Source organism: Garra rufa, chromosome 12, assembly GCF_049309525.1.
Source record: "Garra rufa chromosome 12, GarRuf1.0, whole genome shotgun sequence".
In the NCBI taxonomy this organism is placed as follows: Eukaryota; Metazoa; Chordata; class Actinopteri; order Cypriniformes; family Cyprinidae; genus Garra; species Garra rufa.
Window position 1 is genome coordinate 6,235,715 of NC_133372.1, and position 14,170 is coordinate 6,249,884.

Consider the following 14,170-nt stretch of genomic DNA (forward strand, 5'->3'; position numbering starts at 1 on the left):
AATACTCATTTGTCCCTTGCGCAATTAGGCTTTTAAATGGTTCTTGAGGAAATTTGTTAGGGTATGTGATATTTATGTTTATGTATTGTATGAGTCTGTCTGTTTCTGATCGTGGCTGCATCTAAATTGCCCGTAAGGGATTTTAATAAAGTTTGACTTGACTTGATACACAGAACAGCACAAGATTTCTTACGCGCTATTAAAAACACAACATCAAAGAAAAATTAATAAAATCAAGCACGTCCCTTTTTAGGAAAGTAGCGCTACATGATTTTGCTGATTTGCATGTGAAATTACGCTTTTATGGAGGAGCGAAAACATTTATTAATATTTCGTTGATCTTGTGTTTTTAATAGCGCGTAAGAAATCTTGCGCTGTTCTGTGAATGCGCTCAGAGACGGAGCAGAACACGGACATGTAAAGTTATCTTTTAGCTCAAGGTGCGCACCTAAACGGTCAAATACATAGAACAATATTTCAAAATGAGGCGCTTGGTGATTATTCATGTAAACCCTTGTCAGTTATGGCTTAAATGATCATAAAGGTTCAGAATGAAAATACATGCGTAACAGTATGGATCCATGTGGCTCTTAAATAATATTCCTTCTGCTGTCTCTGTGCTTAATATTAATAAAACGTAAAAATACAAAGAGGAGAATCACTCACTGCTCTTGAATGAAGGACTTTTGTAGTTTTAATAAGAAACAAAGCATGTTTAACTATTACAGTGAAGACGCTGTTTTATTATAGGCCTACATTCATATAATTACATTTATTTCTGTAGTACTGTTAGACTACTTTAGACTTGCATAAAAGTATTCAGTATTTTTTCTTTTTTTATTTGCATCTTTTTTCTGCTGTATCGCCATCTGTATAAAGTTTTGGACCCAGTCATAATCGTGTTAAATAATCGTCATTACAATATTGACCAAAATAATGGTGATTATGATTTTTGCCCAAATTGAGCAGAGCTATTCCATAGTATTCTATTTATTTTTTCCCACTATCAAAGTCAATGGGGACCAATGGGTTATCCACATATCTGCTTTTTTGTGTTCCGCACAAGAAAAAAAATGTATAGAGATTTGGGACAACATGCGAGTGACAAGATTTTGAGGTAAACCGTCCCTTTAATGACAATCGGGAGCATGTTTAGTTCTGTCGCTTTAAGAGCTGCACGCATCTAATATACAGGCGCGCAACTGTTTACTTTCACTTTAGAAATAACCAACTGTGTTTCTATGTAATCATTGCATGTTTTTGACAGTATTAGAGAATCAGACGCCAAAGATAGCTTAGTCCAGTAATCAGGCGCTGTCTGACAGGTTTTTACCGCACACGCTTCACACACTCATGCACGATTACTACAATATTTATTTAAAAACAAATCGTGGAGATGTAATCGTCCACGAAATCCACACAGACTTGATTAATAACTGAAACAAAACTGTATATCCCATCATTTGGTAATGCTCTCTTATGCACACGTTTTATTCTAAGTCTTCTATTCCTTTTAGACCTAAATCTCTCATTTGCTGCCACAACCCAAGGCTAATGTTCAGATTTGGAAATCTTATTTTATCTGGCAGGTCATCTGCATCTGCATCCCTGCGGACGGCCGTGGCTCTGAGGGGCTCACGCTCTAATCGCTGTATTACGCTGACATAACAGACCCATAAGACACTGCTGACACTCAGGCTCTTGAGGAAGCAGAATATTGTCTCTTGTAGAAAGAATAACAGTCTGGAAAATGTGTTATCACATTTGTTCTGGCTCATAATTACTAAGAATGATCTGGTGTTAAATGTTGTGTACAGCAGCCTGAAACCTGATGATCACAATAGTCTTAGCAGAAATAAGGATCTGATGATGATAACCTAGCAGGCAGAGATCTGTACTAGCAACTAAAAGATTATTGGAGTATCTTTGTATTCGGGTTTTTATATTTCAAGATTTCATGTTTAATTTAATGTTTTACTTACTAAAATTGAATTAGTTTACCCAAAATTGAAAATTCTTTCATTAATCACTGTATTTCATCTTGGTTCATATTCGAAGGGTCAGAGGTCTCTCTGATTTCATCAAAATTCTTAAAAATGTTAAAAATGCGTATCGAAGAAGAAACAAAGGGCTTACGAGTTTGGAACAGAATTTTAATTTTTGGGTGAACTATCCCTTTAACTATTTTAACTATTTGTAAAATTTACTAACAATTTGTTAAAAAATTGTTTTAAAGTAAATCCCACAGCAATTTTTTCACTGTAATTCAAATAAAGCTGAAATTAATGAAACACTAACAAAATCTAGAAAGGCGCCTTTGCAGCTGATAAAACAATCACTGCATAAATGAATTACATAGTTAATTAATAATAAGAGTTGAATTAAATAATAAGAGATGAGAAATCAAAATTACTAAAACTGAAAGACATACAGAGTAAAAAAAAAGACAAAACCACAGAACAAAATGACAAACTTAAACTAAAATAATAATTTTAAATATCTAAAAAAAATATATATATTATAAAAACAAAAAATGATCAAAGATAAGTAAAAGCAAAACATTAATTAATTAATAGTATATGCATAATACCAAAATAACACTGCAGCTATATGTAACCTTGGACCACAAAACCATAAAGGTCTCTTTTTTATTATCTATGTAATGTATTTGAAAGCTGAATAGATAAGCTTTCCATTAATGCTTGGTTTGGTAGGATAGGATATTTTGGCTGAGATCAACTGTTTTAAAATCTGAAATCTGAGAGTGCAAAAAAATAGAAATACTGAGAAAATCGTTATTAAAATTGTCCAAATGAAATTCTTCACAATGCATATTACTAAACAAAAATTAGGTTTCGATCTATTTACGGTAGGAAATTTACAAAATATCTTCATGGAACATGATCATTACTTAATATCCTAATGATTTTTGATATAAAATAGATCATTTTGACCCATACAATGTATTTTTGGCTATTGCTACAAATATACCCATAATACCCATAATATACCCATGCTACTCATGATTGGTTTTGTGGTCCAGGGTCACATATTTCAAACAGCCTCAAGGGTAAAAAAGTAGACGGGGCATAAATTCAACATTTTATAGGGGACATAAACACATTTACTTTCATAATTTGATGTATTTACCTTTCAGGAGTTGATTAGATGGTGAAAAGAATTTATATGACAGCTTACTGAGGTGAAAACTAAGAGGTCTTGCCGACAAAATCCATTTTAGAGAAAGACCAAATTAGAAAGCCTTATGCGGAAGACACATGATGCTTTTTAAAGCTAAAGTGTGTCATTTTTTAAACCACTAGCAAAAATGGAATTGCAAAAATAAGTTTTCACAGATTTCTAGAACACTCCCCCTATCTGTCATTGGTCGGTCAAACAGTTAGCCCCGCCCCAAACTCACACCATTGGTTGAGGGAATGTTGCACAAACAAACAGAGTATTGTTTACACTATTTGGGGAAACTGACATCTAAAGGTGTACTTATAGTTGTTCCTACATCTTGAAATAGAATAAATGTACCTTGAACCACAAAAACAGTCTTAAGTAGCAAGGGTATATTTGTAGCAATAGCCAAAAATTCAAAAAAAAAAAAAAAATTATGCCAAAAATACTTAGGATATTAAGTAAAGGTCATGTTCAATGAAGATATTTTGTAAATTTCCTACTGTAAATTTATCAAAACTAATTCTTTGATTAATAATATGCATTGCTAAGAACTTAATTTGCACAACTTTTTGGCAATTTTCTCAATATTTCGATTTATTTCCAGGTTTTCAAATAGTTGTATCTCAGCCAAATATTGTCCTATTCTAACAAACCATACACCAATGGAATGCTTATTTATTCAACTTTTTATGTATAAAAACAGACCTTTACCTTGGTCCAGGGTCACATATAAAAGATTTAAACATTTTTAAAAAACTAACACGCTTCACCTTTAAAAAATTCTTTTTTGGTAAACCAACATGAGATCTTTACGGAAAACTCTTAAAGCCAAATGCATCCATTGTCAATGGAAAAGAATAACCAAGACACAATCTGTCACTGTGCTTTGAATTATCTCGGGGTGATTATCTCAAGTTAAGTCCGACTACATAACGTCGCAGATGGGGGTCGGCAGAATCTACAATCTACAATCCCTCACCAATGAACACGACTGGACATTCACAACCACCTAAACTCAGTGGATCTCTCCAGAGAGCCTCTCCTGATGTCACTACATGCGTCCACATATAGAACACAGTGTACCAGCCCCATGCACTGCGCAAGAAATAAAGAAATAAATTTGCAGTCATGTGCAAGGAGATTATTTGGCCGTGCTTAGTGATGCAATGAAAAATTAAATGCATTAACTCAATGACACTGCAAGCTGTTTACCTTATTGCAGTACAGCATCCAAACCTCATACAGTCTCTCGGTCGATGCCATTCTGCACTGCGAGCTGTGAGCATGTAACCCCGATTATATTATGCTCAATATTCCCGAGCCTTCATGGTGTCAACATCCTGCCAAAAGGAGTTTGCCCAAACGCCACGTTCATTCGTGGTTAACAAATCCCACCAATGGGCGAACACGAGTCGGTGTTAATCCAGGGTGACAGATCGTGTCATTTCCTCTGTGCACGGTGAAATCACATCCATCATGAGAACGATACGAATCCCAGATGACTTGGACTTGTGCGTTTCCGGCAGTTTTCCACCAGCAGCTTTTAGATATTCCAAGAATTCCTGTGTTCTTCCAAGCCCTGTGACAAATACAGCACACATTAAAAACAGCCAAGCTGCACGAATGCATTGCAAATTCCAAAAACACATTTGCATGCCACTAGATAACAGTAAATGTGCAATGCATGACTTTGAGAGAAGAAAAAAATAGCCCAAAATAAACAGAGACCCATGACATCATCCCAGGCCAACTCAACCATCACAGAGCCAAAATCATATTACAAGCCTTGAAATAGTATGTAAACTTTATTTTAACTCTATCATTTAACAATGTGCATTTATTATTTATACATCTATCTAAAGATACGCACATAGTAAGAGTTACAGATACTAAACAAAACATACTGATACTAGATTTAGATTTAAACTCGCTCCCACTGGGTGTGAAAACATTCAACACTTAGACAAACAGCTTTTATCTTAACGTTACCTAAAAAAAAATACTTTAGATTTAGATGTATCTCCTAACATTAACACTTGTCATATTATACAGATCAGATTGTAATAACAAGTGGCAACGGCATATATAAGACTAATAGTATCCATGGCTAGATTAGCTTACTATCGCTTTGAAACTCACCTGCCTCAACAAAAGCAGTCCGTCGAAACTCCCGAGCCAAAGCTTGTGTTCTGGTTAAGAATCCAGGAATGTTGCATGAACCGAAAGCGCCACTGACATTTAAACCAGGTTGGTTTCAACCACCCAAACTAGCTTTAGACTCATTTAGTAACCAGATAAGCCTGACAGCCCGGATGCATATGACGGATATCATCGCATTGGACTGCGACGGCTCGTTACAAAGCCACGGCACGGGCTCGGGTGGCTTGAAGGTGTGTGCGTCTCTGATGGTGTGTGTGTGTGTTAGTGTGTGTGTTATTTTCTTCCCTAGATGTTTTACGACAGGCCGCACTCCTTTACGTTGCCTATGTGGAGCTCATGTGAGTCGCAGAGGCGTGGCTGAAACTGGCGAAACGACCAATCCCAAAAAGGCTTGGCGTAATGAATATTAATTACGTAATGCTGACGTTGGTACGTAAGCTTCCTTGACTTTTTTTTTTTGAGTCACATTGTACACAATTTTGTTAAGAAATCAGCATATATATAAAAATATATCATTTAAATTAATATTAGTTTACAATGTTTGTGACATTTAATTAAAAATAGTATATTCAAATTATATTATTTATTTAAATTATATTATAGCTAATACATATATCAGTATATAATAATAAAATATATTAAAATATTAATATTAATAAAATATATTATAATATAAAAAATTGTTTTAAAAGATTAACGTTAATGTCTTGGAGGCATTAATATATTATAATAAATAAATATAATATAATATAAACATATATTTAGTGAATAAAAAATCTAAAGATTGGCATATATATAATTATTTATAATGAATTCATAAATATCTATCTATCTATCTATAAATTAATTTAGTAAATAAAAAGTCTTAAAATGTATTTTAAAAGATTAACATTTATGTCTCTGAGGCATAAATATATTATAAAATTATAATATTATATATATTATTATTATAATAAATTTGTATTTTAAAAGATTGACATCAATGACTTGGAGGCATTAATATATATATATATATATATATATATATATATATATATATTATATATATATATATATATATATATATATATATATATATATATATATATGAATGATAAAAAAGATAAAATAATTTAAAATATTTAGTGAATAAAAAGTCTAAAAATTTATTTTAAAAGATTAACATCAATGTCTTTGAGGCTTTTATATTTATTCATATATATAAAATCTAAAAATGCAAAAAAAGAAAAAAAAAAGAAATGAAAATGTAAAATTTGAAAAGATAAAAGAAAATTATTTAGATAATAATCTAAAAAATATTTTAACATCACTGCCTCCGAGTCCTAAACTACGTTTTATACAATTGTTTTACTGAAAACATACTGAAATGTTTTACACACAGGTTTTATCATGCTTTTTTTTTCTTTTTCTTTTTTTACGTTTTTTACGCTGGGATGTTCAGTTACGTAATCTAATTAATATTCATAAACACACTTCAGCAATTCGCCAAATGACTAGCGTTCGCGTGCCAACCAACGTATACCCATCAGCCAATCACATAGGCTCATTGTATAAACATGACCTTGTGTAATTAATATTAATAAGATACCTTAAAAATAGTAAAAATGCTCAATTCAGCCTCAATAATTCGGTCGTCGCTATTTTTAAATCTATAATTCATGTACTTTTGTAAATATTAAGTTACCTTGACTTAAAATATATTGGTTTTTGCAAGCATGATATGTTTAAAAAGTACAAGATCTATTTATGATGATTTGATGCGCTATTTTGACAATATACCGCCCCCTATTGGCCAGAGAACGCAAGTACAGACATACTTTTAGTGCTGATCACATAAAAATGAATCAAATGCAACACAAAACGCTGAAAATGAAATAATTTTGAGAGCTATTTTTGAAAGTAATAAAAATAATAAAATATTAAACAAAAAATGAAGAAATGAAAAATATGTTGTACTATTTCACAGTGAAATTAAAGTATTTAAGAAAAAAAATGTTCAAATAAGAAATATTGTAATATTTCACTGTAAAACTGAAAATGACACTAATATTTCTTATTTATTTCTCAATAATAATAATATATTAAATAAATATTAGTTTTGTACTATTTCACAGTAAAATTAAAATAGATTAAGAAAAACTAAATGTTATTATTATTGAGAAATAATAGTAATATATTAAAATAAATGTTTAATAAAAAACTAAAACAAAATATGTTTTGTACTACAGTACAGTAAAATTAAGTGTTTATGAAAAACAATTTTATTACTGAGAAATAAACTATTCAAATAAAAAATAATGTAATATTTCTCTGTAAATTCAAAATGACTACTAATATTTCTTATAATATTTAATAACAGCAATAATATATTAACTACGAAATTAGTTTTATACTATTTCACAGTGAACTTTAAATAGTGTTTATTAAAAATGAGATATTATTATTATTATCATTATTCAACTTAAAATTTAAAGTGACAATACTTTTGTCAAATAATTTTCTTACCTGAATTTTTTTTCTTAATAATAATATTTTTTTTAAATAAGTAATATTACTTTTGTAATATTTCACAATGTAAATCACACAACTTAGATAAGCTTGTAAAGTTAGACGGCAAATGTAAGCAACTGAACAAAAATATAAAAAATTATATATGACATTTTAAATGGCAGGGACTTTCACTTTAGCATTAAGAAATGGCACAAGGCAAAAAACAAATGACACGACACCAAAGAGTTATGAAACAGAGTAAGAATATATTTATCATGTCTAAATATCTTATACAGTTAACATATTTAAAAAAAAAAATTCAGTAAATATAATATCGGTCACAGTAACAGCTGCTCAGTCCTTCAGTTTAATCGTGATTGGTTGAGGCAGTGTTGATGGGCGGTTGAACAGCACAGCATTGATGGTTCGGTTTGTTTTTCTTCACAGGATTAAAACGTGCAGTTTGTTCATACAGAACAAGAGGAGGCTTTTGGATATCTGAACACAGAGATACACACAAACACGTACTGTACACACACCCACATGTTCACTGGCACAGGTCGAGTGGGTGATGCACTAATGACACACACACACACACACACACACACACACACACACACACACACACACACACACACACACACCTGACATCTGGCTCCTGCATTCATGGCTCAGTTTGACGACCTCACTCATCAGAGTTGGATCAAATCCAGTGATTTGCAGTGAGTTCTTGATGTGATTGGCTGCTGTGAACATCAATCAGGAAGCTCTGATCACACACTGACATGGTCAATATTCAGAATGGCATACTAGTAGTATATACTGCAGTATGCATGGAATACTTGGGTGACTTACTACATTGGCCAAAATGTGCAGTATACTTACAAGGAATAAGACACATAAGCAACAGTGCGTCTTCAACAGCTTGTTCGTGTTCTTTTCTAACCGTTATATAGGAGAAAATGCTGCATGAAGTGATACAGTTATAGTCAGTCAGAGCACACAGAATCAAATGGCCTGATGAGTGCAGTTTCTTTCCTGAATTTTACAGAAAGCTGGGTGAACATATACAAAAAATGCTTGTTTAAAAAGTGCTAATAGTAGGGCTGCACAATTTACTTGCAAACGTGATTTTTCTGATATAAATTGTAATTTTAAAACTTTCAGGTTTGCTGTGCTTGTTTACAGGCTGCACAGTTTGGACAAAAATGTTATTATATATAAATATGAGCATAAGATATATATTATTATTATTATTACTGTTATTTAATATTATATTTAACAAATAGAAAATATTAGCGTTGTAATAATAAAAATATCAAACATTTAAGAAAATAAAAATAATATTACTTTACAGTGAAATTAAAATAGAGTATAAGAAAAACAAAATTGTATTATTATTATTATTATTATTATTATTATTATTATTGAGAAATAAAAATAAAAAAAATATGAAATGTAATATTTGACTGTAAAATTGAAAATGACCATACTAGTATTTCTTATTTGAAATTTTTTTTATTTAATAATAATTTTATTTTATTAATAATAATAATAATAATAATAATGATAATAAATTAAACAAAATGTGAAATATTAGTTTTGTACTATTTCACAGAAAAATTAAAATAGTGTTTAAGAAAAACACAATATTATTGTTATTATTATTATTATTGAGAAATAAAAAATCAATTAAGAAATATTGTAATATTTCACTGTAAAACTGAAAACAGAAATACTAATATTTCTTATTTGAATAATTGTTATTTCTCAATTATAATAATAATATATTAAACAAAATAAGAAATATTAGTTCTGTACTATTTCTCAGTAAAATTAAAATTGAGTATTTAGGAAAAACAAATTATTATTATTATTATTATTATTATTATTATTATTATTATTATTTTTTTTTTTTTTTTTATTTTATTATTATTATTATTATCGAGAAATAAAAAAAATTGAATTAAAATTAAAATTATTGTTAATATAGTTAATATTTCACTGAAAATTTCTTATCTGAATAATATGTATTTCTCAATAATAATAATAATAATAATTATTATTATTATTATTATATTATATTAAACAAAATAAGAAATATTAGTTTTGTACTATTTCACAGTAAAATTAAAATAGTATTTCAGAAAAACTATTATTATTATTATTATTATTATTATTATTATTATTATTGAGAAATAAAATAAATTCAAATAAGAATTATTGTAATATTTCACTGAAAATGTATTATCTGAATAATATTTATTTCTCAATAATAATAATAATAATACATTAAACAAAATAAAATATTACTTTTGTACTATTTCACAGTAAAATTGAGTATTTCAGAAAAAAAAATTATTATTATTATTATTATTACTGAGAAATAAAATAAATTCAAATAAGAATTATTGTAATATTTCACTGAAAATGTATTATCTGAATAATATTTATTTCTCAATAATAATAATAATAATAATAATAATAATAATACTACATTAAACAAAATAAAAATATTACTTTTGTACTATTTCACAGTAAAATTGAGTATTTCAGAAAAAAATATTATTATTTTTATTATTATTATTATTATTATTGATAACTAAAAAAATATTCAAATAAGAATTATTGTAATATTTCACTGAAAATTTCTTATCTGAATAATATTAATTTCTCAATAATAAAAAAATATAATATATTAAACAAAATAAGAAACATTCAACAATAGTTTTGTACTATTTCATAGTAAAATAAACTAGTGTTAAAGAAAAACAAAATGATATTAATGATTGAGAACATTTTTAAAAATTCAAATAAGAAAAATTGTAGTTTCTCAGTAAAATTGAAAATGACAATACTAATATTCTTATTTCAATCATTTTTATTTCTCAATAATAATAATAATAATAATAAAAACAAAATTTCACTGTAAAATTTAAGAAAAACACAATTTTATTTTAATTATTATTATTATGTTGTTGTTGTTGTTAATAATATTATAATAATTATTAAGAAATAACAATTATTCAAATAAGAAATATTGTAATATTTCACTGTAAAATTGAAAAGGACAGTATAAATATTTCTTATCTGAATAATTTTTATTTCTCAAAAATAATAATATATTAAAACAAAATAAGAAATATTAGCTTTGTAATATTTCACGACAAAATAAAAATAGTGTTTAAGAAAAACATTATTATTATTGATAATTAATACTTATTCAAATAAGACATAGGGTCATTTCACTGCAAAACAAAAAATAATAATAAAATCAAGTATTTAAGAAAGATATTCATTTAATTAATTAATTATCAGTCTTTAGGATTTTAATAAACACACTGCATCACAAATTTTGTTTTATTCTGATTAATAGTGCAGCCCAAGCTAGCAGGCTTGTAGTTTGTGTCACTAAAAACAAGTTTATACTTGCTTTTTCTAGTTAGGAAATGTCTAGGCAGCTGTTGTGTGCTCATTTTAGAGAGCATTTGATTGGCTAAAAATGTAGATACACACAATGACTGCAAGAGGATGTCATAAATACTTTGGTCCATGTAGAGATGGGGATTCGTGAGATTTTACAGAAATACAAACCAGGTGAACGGAAAAATCTAGCAGCTGGTTAGGGCGGATTAATATGGAATAGATTTATGGCTAGTTTCTTAGAGCGAGGTTTGTGTGAGAAAAGAATGGGATAAGAGAGAGACAGAAACAGATGGCGAGGTTTAGGAGAAGTCCCACATGCCGTCGTCTGGCTCGGGCTCGGTGGGTGACGGGGTGTTGCAGGTCTGGGTGGGCGTTTCAGACGGAGGCGTGTCTGGAGGACAGGATACAGGCACGGCCGGATACATCAAACTAAGGAAAGAGTCCCTCGTGTGTTTCTTCACCTGGAAGATCAATACAGATCAATACGGGAATTACTTTAGGATACAGAAGACTGAAGACTGGATCAAGTTTATAACAGCTTATGAAAGGCTGAATGTACCTGTCTGAAGAAGGGATGAGTGAGGAGAGCTGTCGCAGATGGCCTGAACAACAAACACACACATAATATATTGGGTTCAATAAAGGTAAAAAGGATATTTGGATTTTTTTTTTATATTTGAGATATTTTCATCGGCTTTAGACATGGTGCAAACTTTTTATCTCGCAAATTTGAGTTTGTATCTCGCAACTCTGACATTTTTCTCGTAATTTTGACTTTTTTCGTCTCACAATTCTGACGTATTTCTCGCTATTTTGAGTTTGTAAAAATATTTTCCTCGCAACTGCAAGTTTGTATATCGCAATTCTGACTTTTTTTTTCAAATTCAACGTTTTATCTTAAAATTCTGACATTTTTCTCAGAATTGCATGATACAAACTCACAATTCTGACATGTTTCTCATTATTCTGACTTTTTTTCTCACAACTGCGAGTTTGTATATCGCAATTCTGACTTTTTTTCTGCAAATTTGACTTTATCTCACAATTCAGACATTTTTTTTCTCAGAATTGCATGATACAAATACCTAATTATGACTTTTTTTCTCGCAAATTCGAGTTTGTATATCACAATTCTGACTTTTTTTCCTTGCAACTGCAAATTTGTATATAGCAATTCTGACTTTTTTTGCAAATTCAACTTTTTATCTTACAATTCTGACATTTTTCTCCGAATTGCATGATACAAACTCACAATTCTGACATGTTTCTCGCAATTCTGACTTTTTTTCTGCAAATTTGACTTTATCTCACAATTCAGACATTTTTTTTCTCAGAATTGCATGATACAAATTCATAATTCTGACTTGTTTTTCTTGCAAATTCGAGTTTGTATATCACAATTCTGACTTTTTTTTTGCAAATTCAACGTTTTATCTTAAAATTCTGACATTTTTCTCAGAATTACATGATACAAACTCACAATTCTGACATGTTTCTCGTAATTCTGACTTTTTTTCTCACAACTGCAAGTTTGTATATCGCAATTCTGACTTTTTTTCTGCAAATTTGACTTTATCTCACAATTCAGACATTTTTTTTTCTCAGAATTGCATGATACAAATTCCTAATTCTGACTTTTTTTCTCGCAAATTCGAGTTTGTATATCACAATTCTGACTTTTTTTTTGCAAATTAAACTTTTTATCTTAAAATTCTGACATTTTTCTCAGAATTGCATGATACAAACTCACAATTCTGACGTTTCTCGTAATTCTGACTTTTTTTTCTCACAACTGCGAGTTTGTTTCTCGCAATTCTGACTTTTTTTCTGCAAATTTGACTTTATCTCACAATTCAGACATTTTTTTTTCTCAGAATTGCATGATACAAATTCCTAATTCTGACTTTTTTTCTCGCAAATTCGAGTTTGTATATCACAATTCTGACTTTTTTTTTGCAAATTAAACTTTTTATCTTAAAATTCTGACATTTTTCTCAGAATTGCATGATACAAACTCACAATTCTGACGTTTCTCGTAATTCTGACTTTTTTTTCTCACAACTGCGAGTTTGTTTCTCGCAATTCTGACTTTTTTTCTGCAAATTTGACTTTATCTCACAATTCAGACATTTTTTTTTCTCAGAATTGCATGATACAAATTCCTAATTCTGACTTTTTTTCTCGCAAATTCGAGTTTGTATATCACAATTCTGACTTTTTTTTTGCAAATTAAACTTTTTATCTTAAAATTCTGACATTTTTCTCAGAATTGCATGATACAAACTCACAATTCTGACGTTTCTCGTAATTCTGACTTTTTTTTCTCACAACTGCGAGTTTGTTTCTCGCAATTCTGACTTTTTTTCTGCAAATTTGACTTTATCTCACAATTCAGACATTTTTTTTTCTCAGAATTGCATGATACAAATTCCTAATTCTGACTTTTTTTCTCGCAAATTCGAGTTTGTATATCACAATTCTGACTTTTTTTTTGCAAATTAAACTTTTTATCTTAAAATTCTGACATTTTTCTCAGAATTGCATGATACAAACTCACAATTCTGACGTTTCTCGTAATTCTGACTTTTTTTTCTCACAACTGCGAGTTTGTTTCTCGCAATTCTGACTTTTTTTCTGCAAATTTGACTTTATCTCACAATTCAGACATTTTTTTTTCTCAGAATTGCATGATACAAATTCCTAATTCTGACTTTTTTTCTCGCAAATTCGAGTTTGTATATCACAATTCTGACTTTTTTTTTGCAAATTAAACTTTTTATCTTAAAATTCTGACATTTTTCTCAGAATTGCATGATACAAACTCACAATTCTGACGTTTCTCGTAATTCTGACTTTTTTTTCTCACAACTGCGAGTTTGTTTCTCGCAATTCTGACTTTTTTTCTGCA

General features: G+C 29.3%; 2 protein-coding genes across 2 annotated transcripts in view; both read right to left on the minus strand.

Annotated features, from left to right (window-relative positions):
- Positions 1-8,592, minus strand: part of LOC141346841 (neurobeachin-like protein 1) — a 96,986-nt gene extending 88,394 nt beyond the window's left edge. The window contains exons 1-3 of the mRNA XM_073851802.1: positions 8,481-8,592; positions 4,645-4,765; positions 4,166-4,281 (exon numbers count right to left, since the gene is read on the minus strand). Coding sequence (XP_073707903.1) covers positions 4,166-4,281; positions 4,645-4,765; positions 8,481-8,592 — 349 coding nt within the window. The remainder of the gene's footprint in view (positions 1-4,165; positions 4,282-4,644; positions 4,766-8,480) is intronic.
- A 2,399-nt stretch (positions 8,593-10,991) lies between these two features.
- Positions 10,992-14,170, minus strand: part of LOC141346963 (STE20-related kinase adapter protein beta-like) — a 19,883-nt gene continuing 16,704 nt past the window's right edge. Inside the window, exons 12-13 of the mRNA XM_073851931.1 lie at positions 11,822-11,864; positions 10,992-11,723 (exon numbers count right to left, since the gene is read on the minus strand). Coding sequence (XP_073708032.1) covers positions 11,562-11,723; positions 11,822-11,864 — 205 coding nt within the window. The 3' untranslated portion in view covers positions 10,992-11,561. The remainder of the gene's footprint in view (positions 11,724-11,821; positions 11,865-14,170) is intronic.